General features: G+C 41.1%; 2 protein-coding genes across 3 annotated transcripts in view; one reads left to right on the top strand and one right to left on the bottom strand.

Annotated features, from left to right (window-relative positions):
• Positions 1 to 22097, top strand: part of psma4 (proteasome 20S subunit alpha 4) — an 87260-nt gene that overhangs the window by 1729 nt on the left and 63434 nt on the right. The window contains exons 5-9 of one of the 2 annotated variants that reach the window (XM_083917397.1): positions 210 to 287; positions 379 to 467; positions 1264 to 1394; positions 2617 to 2740; positions 3810 to 4089. In XM_083917397.1, coding sequence (XP_083773523.1) covers positions 210 to 287; positions 379 to 467; positions 1264 to 1394; positions 2617 to 2740; positions 3810 to 3964 — 577 coding nt within the window. In that variant the 3' untranslated portion in view covers positions 3965 to 4089. Of the gene's footprint in view, positions 1 to 209; positions 288 to 378; positions 468 to 1263; positions 1395 to 2616; positions 2741 to 3809; positions 4090 to 22097 lie in introns of those variants that run through there. The other variant, XM_083917398.1, reaches the window with a different exon arrangement.
• oaz2a (ornithine decarboxylase antizyme 2a) lies at positions 8276 to 21151 on the bottom strand. The gene is given in 6 exon segments (XM_083917316.1): positions 8276 to 10536; positions 11133 to 11218; positions 11792 to 11964; positions 13975 to 14055; positions 14057 to 14123; positions 20953 to 21151. Coding segments are annotated over 6 exon segments (648 nt in total). The 5' UTR covers positions 21063 to 21151; the 3' UTR covers positions 8276 to 10405.

Below are 22097 nucleotides of genomic sequence, written 5' to 3' on the forward strand. Positions count from 1 at the left end.
GGTCACTTCTGCTTCTTTTTAATGGTATTAACGGGCAATGTTCAAGTGTTTACAGCTGGTTTTTGTTTTCAGAATTTCCACTGCAGTGGCATTCCTTCATCAGCTTGCATTAGCCTGTGATTGGCATAAACAATTAGAATTTAAATATACAGGGGGGGTGGGGGAATTACTGGTTTATAATGGTCCTAAATCTTCCCATTTCCTTGCAGAGACATGGCGTGCAGCGTAGCAGGAATCACATCAGATGCCAACGTTTTGACCAATGAGTTGAGGCTTATAGCACAGAGGTAAGCTCCACTCAGGAACACATTTGCCACTGCAGCCAAATTCTTCTCGTGGGGCAAAATCCAAAAGTGAAGGTGATCATCTGTGTCGCAGGTACCTGCTGCAGTACCAGGAGCCAATCCCCTGCGAGCAGCTGGTCACGGCTTTGTGTGACATCAAACAGGCCTACACCCAGTTTGGAGGTACAAAGCAGCACCACACATCCTGGTCAGAGCTTTAACGAGGATCTATACAGTGGCCAGATAATGCCTTTTTATTTATTTTTGTCAAAATTGGGCTGCGTTTCTCCAAAAGTCGAAACTTTTCACTGCAGCCGACTGGGTTTTCTTCTTTCCAAACAGAAAGTGTTGCAGTGCAGTTGTTACTTTATCAAGATTATAAATCATGATATTAGTTTTGATTATTTGAGGAAATTGTTCTTCTCTACTCTTTGCATCTTTTAAACAACAACCTAAACTCAAATAATAACAATAAGAATTCAATTTTTTCACTCTGTAATTATTCAGGTAACACACAGGCCCTCAATACACACACACATGCACAAACAGGACCTATATACATGCAATTAATGGAGGGATGTCAGAGCGAGGGGGCAGTTGGGGGTTCGGTGCCTTGCTTAACAGCACCTCGACAGTGCCCAGGAGGTGAATTGGCACCTCTCCAGCCAGCAGTCCATACTCCATTCATTCTACTCCAAGAGATCTGAATTAACAGACATGTAAGTGCTGTAATATGGGATTATAAAATTATAAATAACTGAATTTCAAATGTTGTGATTTTGATTGTTCATAAAGAGAACCGTCTTTGCACTCTACATGTGAAATGGCCTCCAGCAACGGATGTCAGCGGGCACTATTAAGTCAAAGAACGTTTCGAAACTACTGAACCATGCATTTGAAACGTATTTAGTTTAAAAAAAAAATAAAAATCAAAGTTAAGAGCACCACAAACTTGACGTGTGTGTGTTTTCTCTCACAGGAAAGCGCCCCTTTGGAGTCTCGCTGCTCTACATGGGCTGGGATAAGCACTATGGCTTCCAGCTCTACCAGAGTGACCCCAGTGGAAACTACGGAGGCTGGAAGGCCACCTGCATCGGAAACAACAGTGCTGTAAGTCTCACAGGAATAATTGCATCATTTGAAGTAGATTGAATTATGAAGTAAATGAATGCTCAAGGAATCTGAATATTTGAAACACTGTGCAGTTATGGTCACACAAAACTGAGGGAATTATTAAAACGGCTGTTCCACATTGTGACACTGGATGGCGCCGCTGCACAGTTTTTAAACAGTGGCCATGATCAAGGTCTGGACACAGAAATGCTGTGGCCTACTTAGTGCTGACTCTTGGGACAGCTTATTGTGTAAATCCTGATTTGTGGTGAATCTTCCGATCTGAGCGCTCTCCACGGGGCTGCACACAAAGCATTGTGGGTAACAGAGCCTCCCTAGTGCACAGTGTCCGAGAGGCCTTTCGGTCCCCCTGAGTGCATGCATGCTTTGTTTGGATGTCTCGAATGAGGAAACAAACACCTGATCTAATAATGTGAGCGTTGTGCTCCACACATTGAGCCGCACAGGAGCAGATGTGAGCTCTGATCATCTGGCAGACGGTTATTGTCTGAGAGAAAAGAAACAACCGAGGTTCAAGTGCAGTCTTCACAATTACACAGATGGGAAAACAACTTTGCACGTCTTCCTTTTTAAATTCTGCAGCACTTACGAGAAGAATGTTTTTAGCCCAGTTCAGACCAAAGATTCATGACAAGACGAGTTGAAACTTGCAACTACTTGCATTGTTCAGGTCGGCAACGTTCTGAAACCTGCCAGTTTATACCAATGCGGTAACAAAATGCGGTGTATACATCTCCATAGCAACAACTCTCTGTACTTCCATTCTAATGTTTGACTTTTAAGGCTTTTTTGTTGATGGATATCATTTGTAGCATAAGAGGACAGCAGTATTGAGGTAATTGCTCCATCTGCATTTCTAGCAGTGATGAAATGGGGAAAACGGAGCTCCCTCTCCTCATTTAATCTCTAGCTTGTTTGGCCCCCTCCCTCTGTCCTTTTCTCTCTTGCGCATGCTTGTTTTCTCCTCGCAAAACTCAGCCATTTCAACCAGTTGATAGTTTGTAACTGACCTGAGCAGCGGCCTTTGTTATGAGACACCATCTGCTGCCGTGAATCGAGATGAAACGGGCCATTTCACACTGCTGCAACTTTTCCTTGCAATCTTTAAAAGGGTTTCCTCTCGTCGTGAATCTTTGGTCTGAACTGGACTTTAGAGTGATTTTTACTTTGTCTGTCCGTTTTCTCTGCTCGCTCCCAGGCAGCTGTCTCCATGCTGAAGCAGGACTTCAAGGAGGGAGAGATGACACTTTCCACAGCACTCGCACTCGCCGTGAAAGTTCTCAACAAGACCATGGACGTCAGCAAGCTGTCTGCAGAGAAAGGTGCAGATATGAATAGTTAAAGATGCAGATAATGTTTCAGGTTTTTTTTGTTTCACAGTGGCTAAAGGACAGGAAGGTGGATGTCCTAGAGTGGCCGAGTCAGAGCCCGGACCTGAATCCTACAGAACATCTGTGGATGGACTTGAAGAGTGCAGTCCATCGCCGCTCACCACAGAATCTGACTGAACTGGAACAGTTCTGCAGGAAGAACGGGGAAATATTTCCCAGTCTAGGAGCACAAAGCTGGTAGAGACAAATCCAAACAGACTGATGCTGTAATTAAAGCAAAAGGTGCCTCCACAAAGTTTTACATCTGGGGACTCATCACTTTTCCAACCCCTGCTATGTTAGTTTTTAATTTCTTTTTTTTTTTTTTTTTTTTGAATTGATGTTGAATTACTGATGTTGCTGGAAAAATATATATTTTCATGCATTATTATTTCAGGCTGTAAAACAAAAAAGTGACTACTTCAAAAGAGTGTCATAACCATCTATAGGCACTGTGCATACACACACACACACTGTACAGGACACATGGTTGAGTCTGTCTACATGTGACAGTGACATAGGTGATGACACCTGGTCAACCTGTTTTGAGGAAGATCAGGTGATTATTATACAGCAGCCTCCTTCTTCCATAATGTAACTGTCTCTGTATCCAGGGTCTGAGATTAACTTGTGTTTCACGTCCAGTTACTGTGACAGGCAAGTATTTGTTTGTGTCTGCCACCATTTTCATTTGTCAAGATTTAAAAAGTGTGAGGCGGGCGTCCCCCGGGGGCTCCAGACGATTTCATGGGAGGCTCACTGAATGGAAGTGGGAAAAAATATTGCATCAGTTATCAAAAGATGATCGCAGAATAATCCTAACGTGTGCGATTTAGTTAAAGAGATGCAGTAGTTTGGGGAGTTTTACTGTTTTTCCTCAGTCAGAAACTAATAAATGCCTCAGGACACAAAATAAACATGCAGAAATGTTCTTCCGTGATATGAAACCTCACAATCACAGCTCAGTTTTTCAGCAGCTGGGTTCTTACCGTCCGCGTCTCTGTGTTTTTGTTTTTTTCAGTGGAGATCGCCACTCTGACCCGCGAGAACGGCAAGACCTGCATCAAAGTGCTGAAGCTGAAGGAAGTGGAGGAGCTGATCAAGAAGCACGAAGCAGAAGAGGCCAAAGCTGAGAAAGAAAAGAAAGAGAAGGAGCAGAAAGAGAAGGACAAGTAGTCAAACTGCCCCACACTGTGTGGGTATATGTGTGTGTGTGTGTGTGTGTGTGTGAAGGACTGTGAGTTTGCAGGAATGTTTGCATTTGTGTTGTTTCTTAAAATAAATCCAGATGATGAATTATCGACTTGAGTTTTTATTATTGGATTTATTGTTTCTGTCTTTTTCAAATTAATTTTTTTTACATGATTCATTACTTTTATATAGGGTCAAAAGAAGCATTTTTTGTATTACTTTTCAACTGAAACAGGCTCATTTTCCTGCTTCAGCCCAGTCCAAAAGGTTTAAAAGTGACGTATCCCTTCTATTTGCTTTTGAGATCAATATGGAATTAGAGCTTTGTGTGTGTGTGTGTGTGTGTGTGTGTGTGTGTGTGTGTTGTAAGACAGCAGATGGTCTTAATGTATTCTGCATTAGTTGTGTAATGCATACTTTAAAGATGTTATGGAATATGTGACCGCATTAAAGCCTTTATAAATGTGGTCATCGTTTAAGTGCTCTGTGTTTTCCAGCCCTCGTAAAAACAGGAAGTGGAACTTTCTATCACGTGTTTTCTCTTTGGTTCGGTTCCGTCTGGGTAGTAAAAGTGATGTCGTCGCACTTTTGGATGACATGGCAGTATCATTCATTTAAAACAGATATGGACTCTGAGGTATATGGACTTGTAAGTTTGACCGTTGTGGGTTTTTCAAGAGGCCAGTGCCGGTGTTTAGAGGGGCCGACTGGCTGATGTCGTGTTTTTTTGCATCAGGTCCTCCACAGAGCTGGGTCCGTCTGACGTTCCTGCCTGTTATAGTGAAGGTTTTCATTGCCACCGTACTCTACGGGGGAATTGTTGGGTCTCTGTAAATCATGAATAAGTCATAGAGTGTGGTCTTTACCTAGTCTGTAAAGTGTCCTGAGATAACTTTTGTTATGATTTGGCACTATAAATAAAATTTGATTAAATAAAACACACTCTAATAATACTACTACTACTAATAATAACATTTGAGACACAAAAATTGCTGAACTTAAATGAACATTGAACCATGTTGTCCTTTAGTTGTAGGCCATAACAAAAAGGAAAAATACACAATAGTCCCACAATTATATTAGTGTTTTTCTCGTCTAGTGTTTAACATAATTCTGAGCCCTGTCAGCTCATTTCGCTGGTTGAGGGTTTGCTACTGGACACAAGGGGAAGCCTCACTTCAGGCCTCCAGCAGATGTGTCTTCAGAGGATTTTCATTAATTGTCCTTGTGAGCACAGGCACCAATGCACATTATCTCATAACTGCATTGATTTTGACAACAGATGAATCACTCTATCACTGCTATCAACTCAACATTCAGAAAGTATTCAGACCTCTTCTTTTTTCTTTATCAGTATCATGCCCCATAAGGAAAAATCCAAAGTTTAGAATTGTTTGCAAATACGCTAAAAATAAAAACTGACATCACATTGACAGGAGTATTCAGTCCCTCTGTACCTGAAGCACCTTAGGAGGTGATGACAGCCTCAGGTGTTCATGGCTGTGACCTACAACATGCACACCTCGATTTGTGGTCTTTCTGGATCCTTCTCTGAAGATCCTCTCGAACTCCGTCAGGCTGGATGGAGACCTTCAGCAGACTGTCGCTCTCAGATCCATCCAGAGATGTTTTGGGCTCATGGTGGGTCACTCAAAGACATTCACCGGCTTGTCCATAAGCCACTCCGGTTGTCTTGGCTGCGTGCTCAGGGTTGCTCGAGCACCCTGGAGCAGGTTTTCATTTATGGTGTCTCTGTAGTTAGCCCCATTCAGCGTGGTACACATCACCCTAATATCACAGTCTGAGAGTCTGAAGAATCTGTGGAGTGCTGCACTATGAAGAGTCCTGGTTGTCCCAAACTTCTTCCATTTAATAATTATGGAGGCCTCTTGGGGATCCTTAACACCTGCAGAACTTATTTTGTAGCTTTCCCCAGATCTGTGCCTCACACTCACACTGAGCTCTGCAGTCAGTTTCTACTCTGATGTGAGCTGACCTTCTGCAGACAGGTGTGTGCCTCTCCAAATCTCATGCAATCAGCTGAATTTACCACAGGTGGACTTTTGAGATGTGGAAACATCTCAAAAGATGATCGAGAGAAATGAGAGGCCTCTGAGCTACACAGGGTCTTTTTTCCTTTTGATAAATCTGCAAAAAAGGGGGAAAAGTTATGAAATACATTGAATTTATTTTGTCAGCAGTAGTTATATCAGGGCACTGTTAGATAATAAACACCGTTTTCATCCAAGCACATCCCATTTGATCTGATCTTCAGAGTGAGTCTCTTCAGAGCGGATTAACTATAGACCGAATGGTTTTAACTCTGCTAACCGGATGCTGGAAACCGAGATGAGAGAACGTACATAGGCAGTTTCTGAGAAATGCCACGCCGTGAGTAGAACCGATGTGGTAACCGCTATTAAGCCTCACTCTGAGGTGACTTTATATAAAGTCAGTGTAAGATTAAGGCCAGCAAGGGACTATCTACCTCTGTCCTTTCAGTCCGGGGGATTAGTGACATGGCATGAATGACTGACTTCAGAGTCTCACTGCATCATTAGAGGAGGACAGTGTGGGGAAGGCCCGAGCTAGCTTTACAGTTCAAATCGCAAAAGAACAAAGGGAAATGGATGTTTCAAATGCAGTTTGAATTGGTAAAAGTCTGTTGAGCCACTGTGGAGATCAATGTCTAAAGTCAGGAAAATTTGAAATTCCAAGGAGGATAACATCAGGAGGATATAAACTGGTGATTTCAACGTAACCGATCCAAAGCCGTCCTGCTGAGAACATAAAACCCTTGGAGAGTTCAGATTTAGAGGAAGCATAGGGAACAAAAATAATCTGCCTCCCCCTAGCTTTAACAAAACACAACACAAGAGTTTTACTAGACTACTACGAGCTCTTGTGTCAGCAAAAGCAAGTAAACGATGTAGGATTTCAAATATTCAGTCTTTTTTTACACGTTCATGTTTGTTACACAAAACAGGGAATGTAAATGTAAGTTTTGCCTACAAGACAGAAGAAGAAGAAGAAGAACAATTACTTTATTAAAAGTATTTATAGATATATATTTATTTATTTATTAATTAATTGAATTTTTTCACTCTTATTGTTAATCATGTTACACTCACAGGCCCGAAATACACACATGCACAGACACGACCTATATACATGCAATTAAGGAGAGATGTTAGAGCGAGGGGGCTGCCAGTGACCAGCACCCCGGCAGTGTCAAGGAGATGAACTGGCACCTCTCCAGCCAACAGTCCACACTCCTTACATGGTCCACACAGGGACTTGAACGAGCGACCCTACAGTTCAGAGCTGCTGCCACTGAGCTACTGAAAACTCAACTGAGTACCTTTACCGTAGGGTTTTTGAAAATGTTATTTATTCTGCTTGTTGAAGTGTTTCCTGTAACTTTGTGTTTTCATTATTTTGCTCGTGTGTCTTGTCCCATATTGTTGCATTTGGCAGGTTAAAGCTCTGAACACAGACTGAGTGTCTTTGATGGGACGGCAGAGGTTTGAAGGCTTTATCACAGGCCGTATTTGAATCATCACGACGCGGGATCACACCTTGTTTACCGACCGACTGGTTGAACAAGGGTCCGATAACCCTGTTGTGTCCCTCGGTCCAAGGTGTGAAAGAGGTATTAGGGGCTCAGATATAGCACAGCTGAGTCCGTCCTGACCGGGACACTGAAAATAGATCTCTAGATGAACCGACTTGGGCGGTTGTTGCGGTGTTTGGCGCGAAGCCATCTGTGAGCTCTAATGTGCCGTGAGCTGAACTGGTTGGAGATTAGCGCCTGAGTGATGACTGCAGTTTAGGAGTCGTCCTTGTGGGAAGACAAAATGTTTTGGGAATACAGGCCCTGGAGGTTCTTTCCAAGATGACTTTTAACTGCAGGAGCATGTTGTGTAAGCCAGTCCTGAGAATGAGTGTTAATGGCAATAGCTGACGTAATCCTTCTGAAAGATAAATGTGCTGATCTCGCCTGACTGAGAGGGAGGGCCAGCTTAACTTTAATGTTTACTCATCTCATACAAGTTTGGATGTTGTATAATTACAGTTTTTACGGCTTCTCCATTTTCTAACCCTGGCTCCCCTCCCGTCTTGTTTACTAGTACAACACGTCTTGTTTTAGAAGCAAACTTACAATTGGTGTCTTGAAAAACACAAAACCAGTTTAGCGAAAGCCCTGCAGCGAGTAAACATGTGACCGTACTACCCTGCAAACCAAGAAGCCTTTCAAGAGGTTCAAAAACAAACAAAAACGCCTCTTTAGATAACAACTTTTTATTGTTTTTTTCCCCCTAAAAGACAAAAAATTCCAGAGTATACAAGTGTGGATTGTCATTGAATGCTCACTACTTCACTGAGAAAAAGAAAATATCTCTAAACTATCACAGTAAACATTTGAGAAATACACATACATAAAAATATACCTCTGAGAAAATTCATATATAGACATTTTCTAACAGCTCGTAGCCACGGCTCAATCAGTAGCGATGAAGAAGACTCATTATGATCTGAACACATGCAGAAAAAAAAAAAAAAAAAAAAGGCCCCCACCCCATCCCAACACCAACATGGAACAGACGACTATCGTGTTTCTCGGAGGTGTTACAGGTAGTATGGCCGGCATGGGGAATGTAGGTTAATATTGCTTTAAATACCATTACTAGGTTTAAATAAGCTGAATATTGAAAGTGTGATGGTTTCACATACAGCCACAGCAGGTTACAGACAGAATGGATTCTTTGGCGTTTTGTTAAGAGTACAAAAAAAAAGAAAAAGCTGCACAAGATTCCTCCTGTGTTTTGTTCCCCCCCCCTCCCCTAAATCTCTAATTGCATATTAAGTCATCCCCTGAAGTGCTCCTGTTGTACCTCTACAATAAGCTTTTTCCTCACATACAGTAGCACAGGTCTGAATCTGCACGGGATGAAATGTGGAACATGGACACATCTATCTGACACCTCAATAAGACTCAAGAGTAAAAAATATTAACATTGCACGCTCCTCTTTTAGGCACAAAAAGCCTTGTTTTCAACGAGCTTTCAACCGGTGTAGGGTGACTCCACAGGGCTGGATGAAGCGTCACTAGCCCCGGTTTGTGCCTGCATTATCTTTTCATACTAAATAATAGGTTTCTTGCGTTGTAAAGAATCACCAGCTACCTGAATAGGAAACAGGTACAAACATCAACATCCAGATGGTTTCTGGAAATACCTTCAGAACAAAACAAATAAATGCTAAGGGTGCTTAGCTTTGTGACTTGAGCGTAATAAGAACACATGGAGGCACAAACTGAGGCTAAAGCTTCACTAGATTCAAACATTATTTGTACAATTTAATGCAAAGTAACAGTCGGTGGAGCTTCTCTTTGAACTTGACCATCTTACACCAAAAATGATTCAGCTTAGGATCTTTGAGAAAAGAAGAATAATCCAAAAGTGTTTGTATTTGCGTGCGACGTGCAAAGTGAAACAAACTGTTAAATTGACAGGTTCATAACTGCCCCGAGGAGGAGCCCACGAGGCGTTGACCCCAGCGAGCAGAACGCTGTGCTGTTGAGACATTCAACATGCAGGTTGCTTCTTAGCTTTGACACGGCTTGAGAGACCAACGCGGGTATGTCCACATTTGTGGCTAGAGTGTTTTGAGCAGATGACAGCGATAAACACGATGTCATTGACTTGTGCTGGAATGATGGATTATATCAGGAAGAAGTGTAAAGAAATGCTTACATGTGCTTTCACTCTAAATGTAATAGATCGGACTTTCACCCACCTATATTATGAAGCAAAAATAACATTTAATGCACCATACCAAACCCATAATTATCTCCTTTAACCCCAACCACACACAGCTTGCATGATACATAGCACACAAAGACAAACCAAAGTCTCTCTTCTTAGAAAAAGGTTGATGCTGTCCGAGGAGAGATTTGCTGAATTTTAATGTAAAACCCCACCTTCTCCCGAATGTCAAAACACTCGTTTGTCTTGTTGATGACAGCAACAAATAATGTGGTCAAGAGAGTTTCCCCAAGCAGCAGAAAGAAAAAAAAGAAAAATTCCAAGATGCACGTGTTGGCTTAATTCAAACTAAGCTACTCCCTGTTTATCCAATCTGCAGATATCCTCTGGCTAAATGGGGGGGTCCTGTGTCACATGGTAATCCTAACATTCAACAACACCCCCCTTAGATCACAAGTCTGTTAGAACAAAAAAAGGTGTCACCTCCCAGTCAGTGATGAAGGATTGGTGGGGGGGTGTTTGTGTCAGAGCGATAGCCGAGGCGGGTTCGGTTGCTTGAGTAAGAAAACCGCCAAAAGGCTTACTTATGTGTGGGGGAGGGACAGGGAAGGGAGGGGGTAAGGGTGGGAGAGGGAAGTGTCAGGAGACGGTGTGACAGTCACTCCTCGTCTGAGCTGCTGTTATCCAGAGAGTAGACCATGAAGGCCAGATCGGCCCGGGCCGATACCATGGGGTGGCCCGGCTTCACCATCTCGAAGCCCATGTAATGGAACGTCTTGATGATGGACGCTGAGGAGGAAACACACAGGGTCAACTGGAGTCATCTCAGTTATGTGGTTATTTGATTAATAAAACAGTTTTACCAAAAATGACTCGTGATGATGCGTTGTTTCTATTTAAAGGAATAGTTAAACTTTTTGCAAAATCCACTTAAAGGGGAACTTTTCAAATTGGACCCTATTTTCACCATGTTTTTTTTTTTTGCCTAAATGATTAATGCAACAGTTTGAAATTGGTCCAGTGTTGAGCGAGAGCTGCAGCCAGTAAGTGGCCTGCAATGCAATTCTTCGGGGTAATTACTAACCGTCAATGTACGTCCACTAAGAGTGCTTGTTTCTCCCACTGACAGACTCAAATTGTTATTATAAGTGTTTAGTATAAGTGCTGATGGATTTAGGTGTGATTACAGCTTCTTAATAATATGCTCTTTGTTATCCAAACAATGCATTAGTACTGAAAATGTGTCATTATCTGCTAGTGCCTGGGCTCCTACACACAAGCTTCAGATAACTAACCTGAGTGTCCCATTTCACATATCTGCATAATGTCTATGATTGTACTTGTAAATAAGAAACAAAACAGTACTTAAAGGTAAGAGCTCTTACATCGATCCTCTCTGTTTTTATGGAACCACAGGAAAACGTAGTTAACTTTGAGCTTCTCTTCTGAAAACTCCAGCAGAGCAGTTAGCCTGAGGATGACATGAAGAGAGAGAAAGAGAAAAAGAGAGAGAGGAAAAGAGTGAGTCAGTGAACTAGGGGAGTGTGAAGCACACAACGTTTTTTTCCCCTCTTTACATAAGTGCTGCAACTTTACATAATAATGCAGGGGCAGCTGCAAAGTTGGCTGCTCAAACGACTGGCTCTGTGCCTGCAGCGGGCAAGGTTACTCTGCTCTGGCATCGATTACCGACAAAGCCAGTCAATGAGCCAAATTTATTAGCATAGTTTAAATTTGAGACACGATGATGGCCTTAAAACATGATAACAGCCTCTCTGTGTACAATTTAGATCCATGAGGCGTGCAGACTTCCACTAAGTTGCTGTTAGACAGGTTACTTCTAATTTAACACAGTTAACAACGTTAAGAATACTCCGCACAAAAAGTCTCCTCAAAAAACAGCTAACAAACTTTTCATAGGTGTAGTAATCATTTCTTAAAAAGGGTAAACATTTACAATAAATACAGCCCTTTTAACATTTGTCATGAAAACACAGCAGGGAGCTTCATGTTTTATAAGTTAGGGCTCTTAACACATCCTTACCCCTCTTTGCTGCCCTCCACCAGCGACCCGGAGGGGATCTCCAGGTAGAGCCTGTCTCCTGATAGCACCGTTTCCCAGAAGGCAGAGCGGCGCTCATTCAGCTGGTAGTGGAAGCGGAGAAAAGAGGGGTTCCCATTCGCTGGAGTTGCCTGTGTCACCGTTAACTTCTCATCCTGGATTATTACAGAGGGGACAGAAAAGAAAGAAACATTTAGTTTGCCGATTCAATTTTTTTTCTTTCCATCATTAATTAAACTCACTTCACCTCAGAGGCTAGTTGTCTGATTTGCAAAAAAAAAAAAATGTATTCCCGTTCCCTCCCGGTCCCAGAAAAGAATCTCAACATTGACTCCCACTCCCGTCTATCTAGTAATGTGTTCTATTAGCCTAGTTCCTAGGCGGTAGTGCTAATGTGGCTAATTCAGTATCCATCAGTCAGCTAGACGACCGCATCTCCCTCCACCCAACGTCACATTAATGCCTTTTTTTGGTAAGAGGACATGAGTAAACGTCTGACAAGATGGCGACTTCCAGAGGCGAATACGATTGGATCAAGTTGAAAGAACGGACCCCGACAAAGAGGCTACGTCCATTTTTTATACAGTCTACGGTCGTGCCCTTCTCATTATCAGAAAACATAATAATATAGTTAAAGAATTAACTGTTGTAACCCAACTTGGGAGTGACTGCAGGCTAAAAAATGTTGAGCGTTTACGTCCTAATGAGAGATCGTAACTTGTCGTTAACCGAGGAAAGGCCGGGCTCTTTAAACTTTAAAGATCATATAAAGAATTAAATGGCGACAGCTTTCTGCCTCTGAGAGCAGCTGTGAAGTGAAATGAGTCAAAGGGGTTGTGGTTGTGTATGTTGAAGAAGCAGCTCTGAGTATCGCGTCTGCAGCAGACAGCACTATTCAGATATTTGATCAGTATGATTTTGTAAAGACAGCATGTGACAGGTTACATACAAATACGTGATGTTTGCAATTTAAATGTGTAGGTACATTATTTAACCCTGCAGCAGCTCTTGAATTTACAGAATAGTTGACAAATAATGGATTGTTTATAGACTGCAAATATTTGGATCTAAAGTCTTAAGTCATGGATACTGATCAGTGTTGTAACTCACTCCTGGTGAAGTCAAAGATGCAACTGTCATGTAGATGTGTGTAAATAAGGAAGGAAACATGCAAAGAAGGTGTTGTTATATATAACTTCCATGCAGGAGTGTAAAAGTCCATAAATGTGAACATACAACACAAATGTATCCAAACGTTTATGACCAAACCTGATGAACCAGTGACATTAGAAAGGTTTTTGACGACAGATGAGGATATCATTATGATAGTTGTGACTGATCTGTCTGATCCTAAATCTCTAATCCCCCTCACAGTCCGTCACATGTCTGGACTGAGCGCAACCTGACACACATGCACACACTCAAACAGCAGACAGGACACAGTGTGTAGATGTATGTATTGTATTTGACAGCAAAATGTATTAAGTCTATTATTTTACTTTCTGATGTTTTCTCTGTGTGAATGAACTCTAATTCACAACATTTGAGCCCACCAAGAGAAAACTAGGTGAATGGATGAACTGATGCGTTAAATCCACTGCAGGTGCAGACGATGAGCAGGAGACAGATTAAAGGATTTTTCAAGCTTTAAAAAAAAAGGCAACTTTGTGAAAATGAGGGTACAACTCATTAGCAAGGCGTTCCTGTATTTAGTGCACTGAGTAAGAGTGGTCCCTGAGGGATAAAGCACTTAACACTATTATTACCTTGAGTGCCCGCAGCCAATAGGAACAACACAAAACATTCACCCTATAAAACAGTTAAGCTCTTAAATTCCTTTTTTTTAATTTCTAAAATAGAAAACCTTCAAATTCCAATCTGGGACAAAGACTTATATAATTTAACTAACAAGTTCAGCCAGTGTTTTTCCTCTTTATCACTGCAGTTAATGTGACAATAATGGGCCTTATATTTACTTGTAAACTCACAAACCAAAACAATACTGCAACTCAGTGTGATGCATGTGCTGTCCCACTGTTTTATAAGCAGCACTTTGTATTATGGGTTTACGGCTGTGTGGTTATAGGGTTTTGTTATACATGCAGATGTCACCAGGAAGCTTTTCAGCTCTATGTGTGGTTGTGCTTAAAGTTGAGAGCCATCACCTTGTGTAGTAGCACGCCGAGAGAGTGATCCCTGACCGTCCCTCGCCCACCCGGGATCTTCAGTTGTGGGTGAGGGGCATCAGGAGCACCACAGAGGCCCTGGGGACTGAGGGATGGAGCAGGGCAGCCGAGACCCCGATAACCAGGAACTGAGAGGAGAGAGAGAGAAATTGGTTAGAATTTGAATCTTCTGTCCTGTACTTGCTCTAAGGATAAGTAAAAAAATATCCACAAACGACATCCCCAAACTCTGCACTTCTTAGTACTGTTAATAGCAGTCATGACAGGAGACAACACTGGCAAGTAATTATGTTACGTTCATGTGTGACACTTACTCCCTTAACACACATTAAGCGTTGACTCACAGTTTATGTCATCAGAACTATACCAGCTGGAAGCTTGCCAAACGTCACTGTTGGTGTTGGCTGCTTCCAAAGTTATTTCAAGGTCAATCCAGTGTTAAAAAATGACGCCAGATTCTCGGAAGTGTCTAGTCTAGGCTAATTTAATTTAATTAATTTAGTTTTTGAGTAATTTTGAGTCTTCACTTGAATTGAGTTTTTAACCAGAAGCACTATGCAGCATTGTTTTTATGAATGGATCGCTAACAATTCACATGTTGCTAGTGGTTTCACCCTATTCTTGTTTGTCAGCTGGCAGTTGTAACATCAACAAACAAAGCACCAAGATTGTTTGTTGTTAGACTTTACTTTTGTGTACTCCACAGGGCATCTTTAACTCAGACAGCACTGACAAACATGATGACTAATCTCGCTCAGCTACTGATGTAAACCTCTCAGGTTGTTGCTTCATTCACAGAGGCCCATTTTAACTTCATTAAGCACAGCCCTGTAATTAGCAAAGCACCTGTGGCAACGTGCCCCGCCTCTGCAGTAAAGAAGACAGCCAGAGGGATTTAACAGGATGTTTCTCGTTTGTTCAAACTCTATCACACATAATCTGCGTAAAGTCAAGTTCAGTTCTAGTGAAACTGCATTTTTCGAGGAAATATTGCAATGTTTGCACAGACAGAAGAATCTGCCAGACGAGTTTCTAACCAGAAAAAGGGTCACCGGTTTGAACTCACTTGTCTCAACATTAACGGTTACAAGGTTGCCAACCGTTGACTGATTATCAATTCATTCTTGGCCTTTGTTGCAACCACTTTTTAATATATAAAAAATAGGGACAGCAAACAGCAAAACGCGTACTTCAATAATAATCACATTTGTAATATTTGTTACATTCTTGATGTTTAAATATTATTGTCAAAAACAGAAACAGACAAAGCTGCAGATACGCTGGTGCATTTACTCACATGTGCAGACGCATCTGCATTAGAGACAATGGTGAAGCAAATTAAGTTGTTTGCCTGTTAATATTTACTACTATCAGGTACATTTACAAGCCCACACCTTCAGTGACATACTTGCGACTGCAACTGTAACCAAGGGGTGTCCAACCCTGCTCTTGGAGAGCTACGGCCCTGCATGTTTCAGGTTTCTCCCTACTCTATAACACACCTGATTGTAACGATTATCAATTCTTTACTCAAAATATAAAAAGGTTGGCTAAAAATGACAATATTTTAGTTTCAGCAACCAAAAGCTGATGCCTGGTTTTAAAGATTAGCGTTGAGCCCTACCTTTAACCTGACTCAGTGGTCAAGTTTGTCAGGTCTGGTTGGTTATATATAGATTTTGGCATATTTCTTTAACCCCGTGACCACAATCCAAACAAGTTCTAATCATAACACAAAAGGAGCAACCGAGCATGTGATGTGGGCAAACTCCAGCGAGTTTCAGTTCATTAACCTTCCTGAAAATCCCTCACAGGTCAATTGTTTTTATGATGAGCCTACGACAGAAAAAATGAAAGCTCATGATTTATAACTGCATCCAAAAGAGTTCCTGATGGGTTGTGCGTTTGGTGGAAGGCATGTTTCATCAACAAGCACATGATCTGTAAACACCTCTGCAAATAGCTTGTGAGGCTTTTCGGGAACACACATCTCTGGCGTTTTGAGTTACAGTCGTGCATCACAAACTAGACTTGATGGCAGGTGGCTGATGCTGCCAGACGTGTCTGGACGTGAGGGCTGGGGATTCTCATTTTGTCAAGTTATGGCCTTTCCTAGGGATGGGTACCGAAACCGGGTATTAAACGGGCCGCGGGGCTAAATTATTAGAGTGTAGTGTTGATAAGCTCAGATGCTACCTGTTCTTTTATCTGTACGTTCTGCTGCAACATCTCCTCAGTATCAAATATAAATCGAGCCAATATGATTTTTTTGGGGGGGATCTAACTCTTAACAATACACCTCAGTTTTGTCAGTCATGTATGAAACCTGACATGATGAGAGTCTGTACAGACCAGCTGCTAGAACAATCCCTTTTCAGGGTGAATATTGATATGGCCGAGTCATTTGCCATATTAAACATCAGATACATGCGTCTGTGTTTTGGTGAGACAGAGAAGCTGCCCAGCCAGTTTCCCTCCAGACCAGATAGGTAACCTGATCAGCACACAAGAGAGTGAGCAATGGAAAACAGCTCATTATGTCTGTTCACTTCACAGCACAGCACACGGCCTTTCCCAAGAAGTCTCATCACTTCTTGGTCCTTAACTATGCAGAGACAACATATTATCCCATCATCATATACATTTTTATATTGTTTCTGCTTGCTTCTTCTTCGCAATGTCAAAAAAACAGAAGAAAAAGGCATTACGTCGATATTTGCGTAATTTGGACAAGGTTTAAACGTCCTGATCCTTGCACGTTATGCTCATCTTGCACAAAAGATCTTAAATGAGGAATTATTCTGTTCTCTATATTTGTCAAGTGCAGGAGACGTATACACAAATGGACTTTTCCATGTAGTTATTTCAATTAGACCTAATTAATTTACTGAATTAACAGAAAACATGCTAGACTGCGATATCGTTTTCGAGGCGTTGCCTGTATCGAAGATTTTGGCCATTTCGCCCAGAAATACGTGAGTAAATGGACTTATATTCCACTACTGACTTACAGTAAAGTCCAAAAGAGAAACTAAAAAATGAATGCATGTAACGTTGCAGTCAAAACACACAGCAGTACCCAGCCAAGAATTTCCCTTCACTTATTCATCTGAAACGAAAGTGGGACAGACCGTATTGGGGACGATAGGTAGGACACAGATGGAGGAAGAGATTAGCACGCTTGCCAAGATGTCAAGACCTGCTTCTCCCTTTCCATCTTCCCTTCCAGAAACAGGACAGAAGACCCCGTCCTGTCCTTGATGGAAATGCCAGCTTGTTTTGAAAGGCAATACTTTCGTCTTCTGACATTTCAGCCACTCGAAGCAGCCCTCCCCAACCCATGATGACACTCCAGCCCGAGAGCTGTAGCTTTTAGCTCACCCTCAATAGGTCACAAGGTTACACTAAAAACAGAATATAGGTTACATTTTTAAAGATGGTCGACTTGAAGTACACTCTGTACACCACTCTGTCAAGGTCAAGTACACTCATAACACGAGCCCGGACTATAATTATGCAGGTGAGGATTTAATCATTTGTGTGTTGCAGTGAGACTCAAAGATGCCAAGTGCGTCATCGTTCGATTCTGCCAGGAGGGGGAGGGCATGTGTGTGTAAGAAAGAGGAACTTTTTTTTTTTAAGGATGAATGCTTCCTATTTGCTCTTCCTGGGCTGTGAATTGTTATGAGAACTGATTCAGGTGAATTGTTTGAGGGGATGGACGGGCTGAGTTGGCCGGCTGCTGAGGCAGAGTTTAGCTGACAGCCAAGAAACACACAACTCCACCCAAAACAGGAAGTGCTCTGGCAGTTCCTCCAAGAAGACTGAAACACAACAAACCGACTTCTAACAATTTAATTACCACCTTAGTAACGGAAAAGACTTTACTTTTTTTGCCAGATTGTCAACATAAACAAGCTTGTTAGCCACAAAAATGGTTTAGGTTGGAGACATAAACGCATGTTGCTGTTTGCAGGAAAGTAAACAGGAGAGTCCTCAGACCTCCTCCGACCCCTGAAGTTTGGCAGAGCAGCGTGTCGGAAAAGATGTCGAGACAGAAACAGGAAAGGCATGCTCCGAGTGTGAGGGACGAATCCCTGTCAAAATATGTAGCACTGAATCCTGGGCTAAAACTGAAGCATGCTAATAAAAAAGTGGGGCCACAACCCGACTTGAATGAAACTAACAAATCAATTCCATAAAAGGTCAATTCAAACAAGCAACATTGTAAGACTAAACATACCTAAGTTTACCTTTTTGACAATAAAATCAATAAAATGGAGGACGGATATACATATTCTTCCAATTGTATTTATTTTATTTAGCTAATAGCTACAGCTATTTTCCCTGTTATGTAGGGATGATCATTCTATTGGGGGTAATTTGGCCTCTGGTTAGACACACAGAAGACAACAAACAACTAACCTACAAACCAGAGCAGTACAGAGCAGAATATTCAAATAAGCCAAGTGTTGGCAAGGGAAGTGCAAAACACAGCGGCAATGCCAGTCTTGTTATAAGTATGTAAGGAGGAAGGATACACCCCCCCCCCCCCACACACACACACACACACACAGTTAATAATCCTAACGAAAATACAGGCTGAGTATGTGCTGAATTACACAGATGTACCTTGTGGATTTCACAAACTACAGTTGTCAGTACAGGTTTGCTAAGCCTGTGGCAACAGTAACAGTATGACACCAAACTGAGGAATGAGCAAAGCAACGTCGTAATTCATGCAGCTTTAGAGCCTGCATGTCTTTTGCCTGTTATGAAAATATCCCCTATTCAGCAAACAGTACGTCTAGCACAAAGCTATCTGTGGTGCATTGGCCAGTGAACCTTAAAAGTGATTTTTTTTATTCATATAAAGACAAATATATAAAATACTGGCTAACATTTCTATTGCCTAAACAAGAACAAAAGCTCAGATTAATTGAGGATGACAGTAAACATTAGTTGCAGCTCTAAAACGGTTTCTGTTCTGCATGTGTAGAGCCTCTTCGGGTTGTTTGTATTTGTTGGTGTGCAGGCATTTTCCAATGAGTGCAATGAGTTCATTGAAAGAGTGAAAGTCGTTACTCATTTGTGCATGCTAAAAAGTAATGCCTGCAGTCAACAATAGCTGAGGTTGGCATCTTTAAATGTCAGCTGAAACCAGTTGGCACAGTTAATGTTTTGGTTTTGTTTCAGAAGAGTCAACAGCGCTTTGATCTAGAATCTTCTATGAACCACAGCAACCACTGAAAAGATCACTGTGCCAGTCGCTTAAAGGGGCACTTAGTTACACTCAGATCAGGTTAGATAATCCTGTTTTTGACTGAATGCACTCCAGTACCACAAACACAAACTAAACAAACAAACAAACAGAATCCATTGATGCTTTAGAAGTGAGCAAGGGGAGAGGGTTATGCAACCAGGCTGATGTAGGCCAGTTGATGCCTTCAGCTGGCATGTCTGTAACAGTAACAGAGCTAATAAAGTCACTGCTCTGGCTTACAGCATCAATGCACCTCTCTCTCTCTCCCTCACCGCATGTCGGATAATAAATAACACACATAGTACAAAAAGAATAAAAAAATAAGTTTTTGTATAGGAAAGCTTTGTAATTGCTCATAAATATGTTCTCTTGTGTTTACCTTACTATTGAAATAATAATAAAGAAGTATTGCATATTAAAAAAGACATTATAACCACAGTGGCAACAAATCCCTAAGGATCACTACGGTGACACACTAGCAGGAGCATGACAACACAGGCAGAGGCTGTGTAAGGTCACATATGCACAGCACAAAATGGTCACAAAAGGGGAAAGTGAAAGTGATATTATGCCACTACCTTCAGTACAGTATGTACAATGGTAGAAAAAATAGAAGAATAAATATAAATATCAGAAAAAATATATAAAAAATTTCAAATATCAAAATGGGCCTGAAAATCTTGTCTCCAAAAAAGATTTCCCAATAAAAGTAAAATTATCAAGAGGTTGTTGTCTTTTGATTTTCTGTCCATAAACTAATCCATCAATCGACAAATCGATCCAGCACTTGTTGTAAGTCGTGTTTTTCCTTAAATCAATCTCTTAAGTGCTGAAACTATTGGTGGATTAACCGATTAGTTGATTAACAAAAACAAAACTTCTTACTCAAACAAAGATGTCTTACTTTTTTCCATTTACTTGAATGTGTAAACGTTAAGCTAAAAGCTGTTCTCCCTTTCCGTTTCTGAAATAACTGAATGATGCAACTCGGGACTAAAAAATGTAAAAAAAAAATGTTTTAAATTTAATATCTTTGTAAAACACATAAACATTGTAAAAAAATTTTACATTTGGGCTTTTTGACAGACAAACTTATTGAAAACAAACAAACAATTAAATGAAAATTATCGACAAATATAGTTAAAGTCTTATACAGCATGTTTCTGGAAGAAATAATTAAGTTTACTTTCATACTCATGCTACAAAAACAGTGTTGCAATGGAGATCTAAATAATAATAAAATAAAATACTGAGGGTTTAAAATTTAAAGGGTGGTTTGGAGACCGTCAATGGCCTTGTAGCCCCAACATCCACCACTAAAACTAGTATTAATTATAAATCCCACTATCCCTCCCAACAAACCATGTCAGACGTGGTCACAGTAACCAACTAAGTAATTGGAAAATATAACATAACATAAGTAGATGTATGCACAATTATAAAGGCAGTTAGTCTCGATGTCAGTCTGTAAACACAAAACATGCAGCTCATGCTCGTGTCATGTTTGCAGTCTGTCACTTTGGTCGTTTCTGGTTTGTTTTCAGCAGTTGTTTGTATGCTATGTTACGAGCTAAGTTAGCCAAAGTCAAACTATTTTAACAAACATAAGTCTATAACACTTTAACAACCTCTCAGCAACTGAGATAAACCGCTAAACTGACATAAAACAGCCGTTAACGTCAGTTTGCTCCTACCTTTCCTCTGTGTTCAGCATGATAGCTTCTAGGAAACACGGGTCTTTGGGTCCTTTTTGACAACTAAAACAATGACTATTCGATAAAAACTCGACAGAAAGGTTCACCATCCGTAAATTAAGACAAAACCTTATCGCGGTAAAGGTCTCTTGTGAGACTGTTTGTGGGGGATACAGTGGAAAACCAGCGCGTCGCTCTACAGCTGCGAATCTGCGGCTACAGCAGCTCGGAGGGGGTATTTATAGCTGCAGCAATGCATCATGGGTAAACCATATCCGGAAGTAAAGACGAGAAAGTAAACAAACTGGACAGACCGTGTGAATACTGTGGGCAAGAACAGACAATAGATGTTTTTACTATATATTGTGAGAGGTATGAGGAAGATAGAGGAGAAATGAGTGAACGAGTCAGAAAAGAAATAGTACAATTTGTATTTAATAGATATTTCACAAAAATAATTCAAATTTATTGCATTTTCGCAGGGCAACTCATTTGTTTGCAACAATATAGGTTGATATAGGTTGTTGTTATTATTATTATTGATAGTATCATTATGATTAGTATGTTATTTGTATTTGTTTTATTTGGTTTTCGTTTTTACTCTATTTATTTTGTTTTGATAATACAAGTCATGGGGTTATTTGATCCACACTCCATACCAATTGGTGTCGGTAATGCACCAAAAAGTTGTTTGACAACTGCCAATAAACTAGAAAAAGAGACAAATTAAGTATAACCCATAGACTGTATGGTATACCCAAGCCCCCACCACAGCGACTTCCTGGTTGATCCAAAAAGGAAGTGCCAAAAACTGCAGTTCTCAGAGTGTCCAATAAGAGTAGTTTGCACAACAGAGCAGTTTCTCATTGACCCCCATGTTAAACAGGCAGTTTTCACAGCATCATTAAACCTATTTAAGGCCTGGTACAAATAAAACATTCTGTCTGTATGTTTAGGTCATATCCCCATGACAACACTGAGGGGGGTGAATTATTTTGTACCAGGCTAGTTTTTATTTTATTGCAGGTCAAAGTTTATGAATAATTAGGGGTGCTGCCTCTTGAGTGACAGTTAGTCGCTGCCACTCACTTCTCTTCGGAAGCTAGTTGTCAGGATTAGCACGCTAACTCCGTCATCTCTACCTG

Source organism: Echiichthys vipera (genome assembly GCF_963691815.1).
Source record: "Echiichthys vipera genome assembly, chromosome: 7".
Taxonomy (NCBI): Eukaryota; Metazoa; Chordata; class Actinopteri; order Perciformes; family Trachinidae; genus Echiichthys; species Echiichthys vipera.